The following is a 12,352-nucleotide window of genomic DNA, read 5'->3' on the forward strand; positions in this document are numbered from 1 at the left end:
ATTGTATAGGATGCATTCTTGATGTAATATCTGCTGGTGCATTAATTGAGCAATTTTATTAAACGTCCATTAGAAAAAGAAGTTGCTGAAAGTAGGAGTCGTAGTAGTAGTAGTAATAATAATAATAATAAAAATAATGCTTTCAGTTTGCCATAAAGATAAAGCTTTTCACCTTCAAATAGCTTCTCTTATTTGTCATTCCACGAAACATCCTTTCCCCTTGTCTGAATGCTATGCCTTTGTAATTTCAGGAATCCAGCTGGCACTTCTCAGTCTTTTAAGGCCATCATCATCCTTCATGTGAAAACCTTTAATATTAATTTTTGCTTCTAGGAGGCAGCTACATGGACTGGTTGTCGCTCATCTGTATTTTTGCTGACACCGTATTGATGTGGTTCATTTCATGGTCATGGTCTTTTTTACAGCATCGGTTCCTGATGAACTTAACCAGTGCGGTGACGGGAATAACAAGGCTAGGAACACCAGCCAGAATGAATATAATTGCATAAATCCAGTCTGGGTATGGGAGCTTCTCCAGAGTGGGGAAGTTTTTCTGAAATGACAAAACAGATTTTTGGCTTTTGCCACTCACAGTGCCACGATACACAAAGATTTATCCAGTTTATATAGTATAATTTAATAGCTTCAAAATCACTCTCCATGGAAGTTCTGCAATTGTGCAATATATGCAATATGTGCATATATACAACATGTAACTTGCAAAGTAAATAACTTTCTATATTTGATTTTGTAATTTTCGTAATGTCAGTTTGCGTTGATAAGGACACCAAAAATTTTGTCAAAATACTCTTGAAAATATTTTATATTAAAAGGTTTTATATTACAAATAAGTTCAGCTGAAAGCATCATGACAGCATAATTCTATTAAGGATTTTAGTGCACACTGTAAAGGATTTTGTGGCAATAACTAATTTTGTGGTGACGTAGTAATTACTCGCTGTATTTATACATACCGATTCTGGATTCCATGCAATGTAGGTGAGCTCCGCACTGACTTTCGTTACAAAGTAGAAGAGGAAAATGACCAGCATTATCAGAGGGCTGAGAACCCTCCATGTGACCTGCCAGAAAATGTTGGGCTTGTGGCCAATCATGAACTCAATGTCCTTGTTAAACCTGTCAGGAATGTCCCAAGAATATAGAATATGCCATTATTTTAATTCCATTTTTCAGTACTACCAAATACAAAAAACATATACAAGTCATCTGTCCTCTTTTGGCCTCACCTGTCTATCCCATAAAGGTAAACCACAGCCACCATCTCACAGAAGGCGATGATCAGTAATGGAATTGAACCGGCAAAGTTGTCAAAAAGCGCCAGCCAGTAGTTTCCTGACTGCTGTACAAATATGAGGGCGATGAGGAAGGACACTAGAGATATTAAACCTGGAAAACACAAAAACGCATAAATGATAAAACTTGTACATCTGTAGTGTGTCTTCTTTTAGTGTTAAAGATGCTGACAGCTTCTCTTTGGTGTGAAAGCATCAAAATAGTTGTGACACTGGAGCATGCATTGTTCTGTTCGTCAAACTTCGAGAACACTCACCAGTGATAGACTCCTTTGGCCATTTTTTGGGGATGACATTGAGGTCCTGTAGAGGTACTAAGACTCCCTCTATGTTGCCAAACATAGAAGAGAGCCCCAGGCAGAACAACATGATGAAGAACAGAATGGACCACAACGGGGATACGGGCATTTTGGTGATTGCCTCTGTGAACACAATAAAGGCCAGACCAGTGCCCTCGACACCCTGGAGGGACAAGAAAAAGGAAAGTGGAGTTGACAAGAAACACAAGGAATCCTCCACTGTGTGTCTGTGATTATGTAATGGAGGTTGAAACATTTTAGATATAATTATCAAAAAATAATAAGGCTGTATGATTTAATGACATCATATGTGATCATTTCAGCTTATACCTCACTGAGGAAGGTGTTTAGATCACAGGTTTTGAGGTTAAGGCTCTGAATAGTTTCAGGAAATGTGCTGTTGAGATTCTGAAAAACTTCGTCATAATTACTGTCTGTGATGTTACCCTCAGGGATATCAAATGCATTCATCAGTGCCAAGATATTTCTGGAAAAGAAAAGCAGAGAATTTAGTTATTATTTTAAACCTCCTGAAGTACACAATATCTGGCTATACTGGAGCAGACCTAAAACAACACAAAGCATCGTAGAATTACAGAAAATAGATTTGTGGCTATTTCAAGTACTGTATCTCCTATAATGCTTGCTTCTTTCATTATCCCCAAGGCAGTTCTCAGCACAGTCCTCACGATCCCTACCCTCCAAGGCAGTCATCAAACCGTTCAGTTGCCCGGAAACCAATGATGGAGTAGATGACAGTGGCAGCATAGACTGAAGTGATGCCATTGATTATTGAAATAATTACAGCATCCTGTTCACAGTTGTTGCTGAAGGACAGAAAGAACATTTTTGCAACATTAATGTGAACTCTGTAATTCACAAAAAACATATGAAAACTGGCAAGTGTGTAATAGTGCATATCCAGCGTTCCTGTATGGCGTAGATTTCCATTTATACGATTTATTTACAGGATAGAAAGCCAGGGGAAACTTGACAAAAGGATTTGTAAACTTTGTTTTGTCAACGCGCGCACATCATGGGTCAGAGTTGCAACTTACTGAACAGAGTTGTAGCTGGAGAAAGAGATGAGACCCCCAAATGCCAAGGAGAAGGAGTAAAAAACCTGAGCACCTGCATCCAGCCAGGTTGCTGGGTTTGCTAACTCATCCACCTGGATAAACAGACAAAGAGAAATTAGCCTAGATTAGTACATGCATACACTTTACATATTTATGTTGATGTTATGAAACAGTATGTGTATATAAATAACTTGTGTACGATTGGTTGTGGTCAGTATACGGTATAATGCATAATGAAAATATAATATATGGAAATGTATGTATATATATTTCATATCACTACATATTAAAGCTGTTAACATTGCAAGTGGTTAAAAAATATCATTGTAATCAAGGCATTTTCACTTTGCCTCAAGTGGATTTTTTGATGAGTGCTTTCAATTTGGTTGAGTCCTTTAAGTAACGGTACTTGAGGATTGTTTTTACCTGCTCTCCCCATCTCTGGCATTGACACACCATTCTGTATTTACTTTAACCAGTGGATCTCCAATAATAAAGCACTGTTTAACAATGGGGGGGGCGCAGTGGGTTGGACCAGGTCCTGCTCTCCCAGGGGTCTGGGGTTCGAGTCCCGCTTGGGGTGCCTTGCGACGGACTGGCGTCTCGTCCTGGGTGTGTCCCCTCCCCCTCCAGCCTTACGCCCTGTGTTGCCGCGTAGGCTCCGGTTCCCCACGACCCCGTATGGGACAAGCGGTTCAGAAAGTGTGTGTGTGTGTGTGTTTAATAACATTGCTCTTCTTTCACCTTGAATCATTTTCAGATGTATTATTTGTTGTTAAATGATGAAGGAAAACTTACTTTTTAGGTGTTTTCAGACAACCTTCTTTGTTTTCATTAAACTATCTGCGTCTATTGTCACATTGGCAGATTCCTACAAATTTATTCATGAATGAAGACTCATAACCCATTCATAGCCATTGGCGTACAGTAGCAAGAGAGGGACCTTAACAACATTCATTTTTTAACCTCTAACTTTTATGTGGTTAATAAGACAAAGTTATGAGACAGGAAACTCACATCTGGGGTGAAGAGGAACTTTATCCCACTCACAGAACCTTTGAGAGTCAAGCCTCGTATGAGGAAGATGGTGAGGACCACATAGGGCAGGGTGGAAGTCACGTACACAGCCTGCGGACACAGAGCAATACCCTTCAGATGTGAATGAACACCACCGGACACTGACACTGGACTCTGCGTGCGTGCAGGTTCTACAGTGACCTTGAGGATGGGACAATGTACCTTGCCAGTGGTCTCAATACCCCGGATGCAGCAGACATAGAGCACAATCCAGGCGCACAACAGGCACAGAACCATCCACCACTGCAGGCCACCAGCATCCTCTATGACAGTCGAGGTGTTGAGCGTCTCCCTGTACCAGAAGTAGTCCACTGGGGAGCTCCGTGCACACTCTGGCACCATTGCTGTAGATCAACAAGAATCATTGTCTTAGTGAATGAGCTGGGACATTTTCCTAAAGCTATCCAGCTGGTACCAGAAGGATGCCGAGTTAACAGATCAGATTTAATTCTCAAACAACAGTCTGAGCTGCAGGACTTCCCATGGAATGTGTTTTGTGCCTGAGAGCTACACCATGCACTTTTCATGGCTTCGACTGATGGACACATTATAAATACCTGTGTGGTTTCCAGTAAGAGGACATTGACTCCAAGGCAGTGGATCCTGGAAAGAGTTGAAGAAGTACCACATCACCCAGGCAATGATGGTGTTGTAATAGAGACCAACCAGGAAGGAGACAAACATGGATGCAATTCCTGTGAATAAAAAGTATTCACTGAGTAGATGTGATCAAAGTGTATTTGCTGAGCTGGTGTTATCACTAGCAGTGTACATGTAGCAAGTCCTTCATGCTGCGTTATTTTTGTTGTGTTTGTATGTTGATACCAACACATCAGTATGGGCAGAGCTCTTCCACAGTTTAACAGAACATGGATAGTTTCAAGACTGGTTCAGTTGCAGTTTTTTGTTATGTTGGACTCACCGACACCAGTGAGATAGGGGTGAATGGCTGTCCACACTCCCACACTGCCCTTCCTCAGGCGTTGGCCAATGGCAAACTCCAGGTGGAGAAGTGGGATTCCCTCCAGAACCAGCAGGATCAGGAAAGGGATCATGAACGCTCCTGGAAAAGCAAAGACCACAGGTAATGACAGGAGAACAGAACTTAATAAAAGTCAAATCTTTGACAGCAAGAACTACCATACTGTGAAAGAAACTGTTAGTCTATGTATCCTTTCTTTCCAGAACTCACACAGATGCGTAAGTAATACTACCAAGCTTTTGTCTGCATTTACTCCAGAATCACTATAGAGGCACAATCATTCTTAATGTATTATTTTGTGAAGCACCCAGTATTTAGATTCCATCTGTTCCTCATGAATCATCTTAATATTAGTTTGTTGATCACACTCAGAATACACTGACCCTAACTGAAAGCTGCCATAAACAAGAAGTGTTATTGCCATGGAATTTTTATGCCCGATATTAACATTTACCTGGTGAAATTAGATTTATGACAAAGACAGGCATACATGAACAAGAAAATATAGGAAAAATCTTGGTATTTTACACAGAAATATATAAACATGTTAATGTGTATAACAACAGGTGCTTTATCTACAAGGTTGCTGTGGGATGCATGCCTTATCTATGTGTGTGTGTGTGTGTGTGTGTGTGCACAGTCAGATGTCAGCAAGTGGAAAAAGCACAAGTTGAAAGTCCACTGATGATTATGATCTCTGACAGAGGTAGTTTCACCCAGGCAATAGGGGTGGCTGGATAAAGAGCAGGTAGAGGGTCTGCTAGACAGGGCCACAGAGAACCCCATTCCAGACATTTCTTTCCCAAACCTGTGTTTGACACCATGGCCCTCTGAGTAAATGACTACGTGATAGACAGGTAATGTGCCCATGTCTAAGTAAAGTCTATCTGAATATTACCTTGAGTAATACTTTTACATCCATCAGCTAAGTGCAATATATTAAAAATATGCATTACAAGCACGTGAAGAATTTTGTAGACTCCTGTTCATAAGGTGCAAAGTGCTGTCTTTACCTGAATGGAGCACAGCGCAGTAACTCTACCATGGCAACTGTATCACTGTATTTACTGCCTTATCCTGCGGAGCCACTGGTTACTCCGGGACTCATTGTTTCCACAGAGAATGATGCAAACGCAGCTAACAATAATAAGAAACTACTTGGATATCTTAAACATGTGTTCAAATAATACAAATATACATTGCTAATTCTATTCTTTTGTGGTGTGTGATTCTTGAAATTGCCATTTTAATATTTTTGACACTTCAAATAGGAATTTCAAAATTCTCTTTGACATTTTCAGGATTTCTATAAAAAATAGAATGATAATACAACTATATTCAATGTATTTAGCTCAGATAAGTACTACCAACTACTTTCACAGATTTCTCAGGAGGAACAGAGTAAATTAAGCAGCTATAAATAGCCCACTGTTTAGCAAATTAAATCTAGCTTCAGCATACAGGTACAAGTAGGATGGTATATAGCTTTCAGGTTTTGGATTCGGATATTTTAATTGTTTGATTAGTCAGTTCTATCAAAAATACTCAGAATTATGTTATGACCCTGTGCACTATAATGCATTTGCACAAGCATGCAAACTATATGAAACCTTTCATCAAGAATAATTCTATAGAAACTTTCTAATGTAATACATCAGTGCTGTTCCAGTTGTGCACAAAACTGTCGCTTTTTCTCACACTAAAAAACAATTGAAGATTTTGCCAGTACGGTTCCACTATTTACAACCAGAACCTCTAAAGCAGCTCCTCAGCTGGAAGGTTCCTGCTCACTTCCATTGGTATGAGAACTTCCAGATGTTACCAAGACCCACAGCAAAGACCCCCAGAGTAGCAAGCACCCCTACACCTACCTCCTCCGTGGCTCTGGCACAGGTAAGGGAACCTCCAGACGTTCCCCAGACCGACACAGAAACCCACACAGGTCAGCATGTACTGGGCTTTGTTGTCCCATTTGGGTCTCTCCCCAGCCTCCTCCACCTCCAGCTTCTCCAGCTGCTGGTGGCTTGGAATCCGGTCTTCCAGACCCGGGTTTGGCAGCTTCAGCTTCATGGTACCTGAACTTCTTCTCTGGAGAAGGGGCAGCGTTGCAAGGCGTCTGTCACTGGGTATCGGTGTTAGTCTGTGCAGGTGTGTGTGGGGGGTTAGTGTATTTATACTGACCTTTAGCACCCAGACTCCCCTTCACACACCCATTTCATAACTCAGAATCCTCCTTAAGTCAACTTTTGTGACTTGTCAGCAGGATGGAGGACAAGCAGATGAAATCTGAATCTCAAAATCTTCCCTCCTTTATTCGTAAATCCACAAATTCCAGCGTTGAAAAATTTATTAAGACCATCGGCACCATAACAAGAGGCAGACGAACAGAATCATTTTATTCTGACTGAATAAGACTTGAGCCTTTTATTGAGGGAAAATGCAGCACCAGTGCATGCCCTGCATAACATTTATACAATAAGTCATTCATTCAAACCTTCCAAGTTCCTGTTTGACTAATTTTTAATACTGACCCTCAACAACCAACTTGATGTAGGAAAGTGTCTTAGAAACAAGAATTAGTTGAACAGAGCTCAAAAACTGGAAAGTTGGATAGGCCACAAGACACTGTGAAAGGTTCTACGGTACAGAACCAAGCAGTGATCATTAGTTAACAGGAATTATCAACAGGAAATGCTTCAAATCTATATATATATATATATGTCAAACCTGACTAATGGCTCCAATACCTATCTAGTCAAGATAGTCATGTGTGAAAGAAATTAAACTAAGATAGTCTCATGCAGATCTTACCCTTTAGTTTGGCATGGCTCCCAGTCTTCTCCTTGCTGTCTCCAGTGTGGTGGATTGACCTCCTTCTCTACTCGGAACTCTAAATCCCTATCAACGTTCAAGAAGGGTTTTAAAACACATCTCTTCCCGACCTTCTTCTCTCCCGATCCCCTAGCTGCTGCATACACTTTCACCACATTATCTATTTAAAAAAAAATGATTCCTTATGGATACCTTTCTACATACAGTTATTTGTATAATGTCTCCTGGCAGAAACAGTGGTTTTGGAATAAGTGACTGTGCTTCATGAATCACGTCTGCATCTCTGTCTCTCTGTCTGTTGGTGCCACGCACTTTCGTTTAATCTGAGTTGTACGTCCGCTTCTCCCAGTGCCTTAAAGACTGTTGACACGTACAAGTAAAGTAAAAACAGTGGGAACAATATGCAGTCCTTTAAGATTGTCAACAGCCTGTAAAAATGCTAGTCACTACAAGCAAAACTTACAGTCTGCTGCCATCAGAAGTGTACTGTGAAATCATCTCCTCCAATATGCATTTCCAGCCACCAATGTAACTCTGGGAAAATAAGCTGCAGCAGTCAGAAACATATTATAATGCTTTTAAAATAAAGCTTACCTTCAGCAGGAATCTTGCTGTATAACTAAATCCCAGTCTACAAATAAATGAAAAAAATGCATCAAACTTTGCTAGAAAATATTTGAAACATACTCTTAGAGCATGAAATCAGTAAGCTTTTAAACTGTTTGGAACTGGTGATACCCCTGCTCTTGACCTTAGTGACACATTTAGAGCTGAAAGTAAATTTAAAAAGTACATTAGGGGAATAAAAAAATCTAGCTGCTATAATGGCTTTTGCCATACGTGGGCCTAAAATACACACACACACACACACACATTTTCAGAACCGCTTGTCCCTCACGGGGTCACGGGAAACCGGAGCCTACCCGGCAACACAGGGCGTAAGGCCGGAGGGGGAAGGGGACACACCCAAGACGGGACGCCAGTCCGTCGCAAGGCACCCCAAGCGGGACTCGAACCCCAGACCCACCAAAGAGCAGGACTGCGGTCCAACCCACTGCGCCACCGCATCCCCCTGGGCCTAAAATAGAAGGTCAAAATTTCAGTGTGGAACAAATGGCCAAGTCCCAAATTTGATCTCAGCTTGAACTTATAAGAGCAGATGGTAATGTAATGGGTAGGTTGCTTTCGAGCCCAAATGTCACAAGTTCAGATCGCCCCTCTAGGTGTAGTGCCCTTGAGCAAGGTACTTACCCTAAATTGCTTTGGTAACATTGCCCAGCTGTATAAATGGATAAATAATTGTAAGTACCTTGACACTGTAAGTTGCTTCGGAGAAAAGCGTCAGCTAAATGTAATGTACTGTATATTTTGTCATACATTTCCTGCTGTGTAGTACTGTATACTACTCTTTGATTGTGCATTTCCAGACAATGAGGCTTTAGTTACATTAACTTAGTATGAAGGGAGAGGGATGGCCTTGAGCTGTGCCAGACTATGCCCTTCGCATGTTCTTGCTGAGCTGTCTCCAGGAGACTGGAGTTCCAAGTATTTATCAACCTGATGCAACATTTTTAAGACACATTTAAAAACGGATTTTTACTGCACACTAGTGACATTTATGACATGAAAACCAGCCGTGCACTGATCAAATTGCTTCTGCTAGTTAAATTGTACTTTTATGTTCAGCAGCACAAACGTGCTCATAAAACTCAACGCTATACTCTCAAGCTTAATTATACAGGCTCATCCTGCCTCTTTAGTTTTTCTGACTTTTCTGTGTTTTTCAGTATAACCATGGTCTTTTTTTCAAAGGCTGTGGGCAGGCTCAGCAGATGCACTGGAACTGGGGTAGTGTGGTGGTATAGCAAGTAGCACTGTTATCTCACAGCACCTGGGTGGTGCGAGAAGAGGTGCGTTGGATCCTCGCTCAGTCTGTGTGGAGTTTGGATGCTCTCCCCGTGTCTGTGTGGGTTTCCTCCGGGTGCTCTGGTTTCCTCCCACAGTCCAAAGACATGCTGTTCAGGTTCTCCCATAGTGTGTGAGTGACAGAGAGAGTTTGTTCCACTGATGTATGGATGAGTGACCCATTGTAAATAGTGTATCTAGCAGTGTAAGTCACCCCAGTGAATAAGGTGTGTTGGCTGATAACACTACATAGAGCTCATTGGAAGTCACTTTGGCGAAAAGCGAATTTGTTCTGCAGAACAGCTTTTTAATGTTTAACAGTGACACATTACAAAGAGGATGTGCCACATTCAAACCCATGGCCAAAGTGATTAAAACAGACTGAAATATGTAGTTATTTTGGATCAAAAACTAACATGTAAATTTTTGTTACAGCGTAGAGCACCTGAACTAATTTTTGAAAACGAGAAGTTACGTTTGCCGTGGTGTCAGAACATCTATTGATTTTATGACGGTGTGGAATAAGACATCAGATGTCAGGCAGAGGTTGGAAATAGTTGTTATGACAGCACAGTTACTGAGAGTTGTGTCACTGCACAGGTGACTATAAAACTATACCATATGAAACACGCAGGACTAAGGGTTAGAGTTCCAGGACAAAGTTTACCTCTTTATCGGGTGAGTCATTAGCAGCAGATTAACAGTAAAGGTGGAGCAGCTTTTTGATGATCACTGATTTTCTCCACCATTTCTCAGCAGAAAGACACACTTCCATCTCTTCTACAGTCCCATCTCTCTGTTTCACAGAAAGCCCGCATCACCATCTACCACATAACCTCCACCTCACTTATCCATCAGTTATACCTGCCTTAAACCGCAGCGATCCCGTACCGCGTTCTGAAGTATCCAGGCTTTGTGCCAGCGTGATAACATCCCAGGACATTGTGTACTCAATGGAGAACCTCACATACTTTTACACTTACTGAAGCATATTGTTCTGCTGAGATTTAGTATTGGGCGTACCCAATCTATTCTGTACTCAAGTACCATCCTGACCAAGTTAACACAAAAAAAGGAAAATAAAAGTGCAGTTACTCATTTTAGTAAAAAACTGACAACAGCAAAATTTCACACTGTTTCATTCTGTTAGTTATAGTACTTTCCTGTACGTCATGTGGCTGAGCTATTTTGTTTATCTAAAGGTGATAAAGATTAAATAGCAATAAGCAGTTGAATTATACAGTATACTCCATTGAGCATATTGTGTTGCATAATAAATATGAAATTACCTACTTTTCTTCTTCATAGTAGGTGTGGAAAAGGCTTCACAGTTGGTCATTGATGATTGCTAACATGGAAACTGTCAAAAACAGAAATGCTTTATTGAGACTGACAAAAGTACCTCTAGCTTTGGAATTCCTTTATGTTGAGGGTAAAAAACAACAGGGCTTTGACAGTAGGGGGGGACAACATAAACCAGGTAAGTGTCATTGTCATTGCATTTCAGGAAACGTGTCAAAAGATAAATACTGTCATGAATACATACTGTATATATGAAGGAGTAATGAAGTACAATATCTTTGACAGTTGCACAAGAGTTCATGTACAGAAGGTTGAGCAACAGCTTCAAAGAAAAGACCATGAGCTGAGAACAATTTATGACCCCAAACAGGCAACACGCGCTGAAACTGACACTTTACATCCCTTGTAATTTTCTTCACGGGTGGCAGATGACTGGTATTCTCATGGGTGGTCAGCATTTCTCCGAACTAAAGACCTTACGATGTTAGGATCTTGTTACACAAATATTTTGTTTAAGATAGAGCAAACTTGATTTAACAGAGAGAAACAAAAACACATTAATATTTTAAAATAACATTTATTTCTCAGGCCTTTCAGTCAAAATTGACATGACAATAAAACATAGATACAGTAAATGGGCAACATTAGATATCAGGACAAACACGCTTTAAGATACACATCTGGGTGAAGCCTGGTTTCAGCATGTTAATATAAGTGGTCGGCTCAGATTACGCAATGCGACATCTGTGTACATGTCTTTCAGTTTTAGTTTGTATACGACAAGATTTCTGATTTTCAGTGTTGCTTGTGTACATCGAGACACGAGTTGGTTGTTTTACAGCCTATAAACAAGAAGTAATGCATTGCTATAGTATATAGATAACACTGTATTTCCCTCCTGCCCTGATTAGAATGGAGGGAGCCTGCTGTTCACTGTCATTAAACTGTGAAATGAGGATATCAGGCGTCCTGGTTGTAAAGGATGAGCGGTGGTAACATGACCTGTTCCATCAAGGGGGGGGTGGTTCACAGAGTGCTGGACGACATTACCTCGGTCAGGGGCCTTCGTCCTGGACGGACACATAGCAAAAACTAGACAAAATGGCAAACATAACAAAATTACTATTACCATTTCTTAATTGTTCCTTACAGATAAGAAGAAATGTTTTGACAATGAATATCCCTAAAACAGTCATAGCCTGCCATAGAAAAAATTCACTGGAAACTGACTCCTTATTGTTTATTTATAGTGGGCTATCGTTTACATAAATTATTATGAAATATTGGCGCTTGTGATTTTTACATTTGGATGCAAAGAGTTGGACCATCAAGCCACAACAGAATTAGACATGAAACCTACTTTTGGGGAAGTTATGAAATTAAATGAAAGAGCGTTTTAAAAAAACTAAAGGGAGACTCTTCTCCCTTGTGGTGGACTGTTTGACTTCACTGTCTCACACTGACCTCTGAGACTAAAGGTAAGGAAGCCACAGGTGATGTGAAGAGCCCTCAGAGAAGAGCAAAGGTGCTGTTCAACCAGAGAAATTTTCATGTAATCCCTCT

The 12,352-nt window shown here is 40.7% G+C and overlaps 1 protein-coding gene across 1 annotated transcript; it reads right to left on the reverse strand.

Annotated features, from left to right (window-relative positions):
* Positions 1-307: 307 nt before the first annotated feature.
* slc6a19a.2 (solute carrier family 6 member 19a, tandem duplicate 2) lies at positions 308-6,820 on the reverse strand. Its single transcript, XM_018750464.2, has 12 exons — positions 6,622-6,820; positions 4,691-4,831; positions 4,326-4,463; positions 3,931-4,112; positions 3,709-3,819; positions 2,671-2,783; positions 2,311-2,439; positions 1,943-2,099; positions 1,571-1,775; positions 1,248-1,407; positions 975-1,137; positions 308-553 (listed from the first exon to the last, which is right to left on the reverse strand). Exons 1-12 carry the CDS (start codon positions 6,818-6,820, stop codon positions 341-343), a joined length of 1,911 nt encoding a protein of 636 aa, XP_018605980.2. The 3' UTR covers positions 308-340.
* Between the last annotated feature and the right edge of the window lie 5,532 nt (positions 6,821-12,352).

Source organism: Scleropages formosus, chromosome 23 (assembly GCF_900964775.1).
Source record: "Scleropages formosus chromosome 23, fSclFor1.1, whole genome shotgun sequence".
NCBI lineage: Eukaryota > Metazoa > Chordata > Actinopteri > Osteoglossiformes > Osteoglossidae > Scleropages > Scleropages formosus.

Bases quoted from the DNA above. Each gene is read 5' to 3' on its own strand.
- slc6a19a.2 (XM_018750464.2), bottom strand. From the start codon at position 6,820: ATGAAGCTGAAGCTGCCAAACCCGGGTCTGGAAGACCGGATTCCAAGC. The intron at 2,440-2,670 runs GTAAGTTGCAAC...TCTGTCCTTCAG, and splicing joins TCCAGCTACAACTCTGTTCA to CAACAACTGTGAACAGGATG. The intron at 1,408-1,570 runs GTGAGTGTTCTC...TGTGTTTTCCAG, and splicing joins GCCAAAGGAGTCTATCACTG to GTTTAATATCTCTAGTGTCC.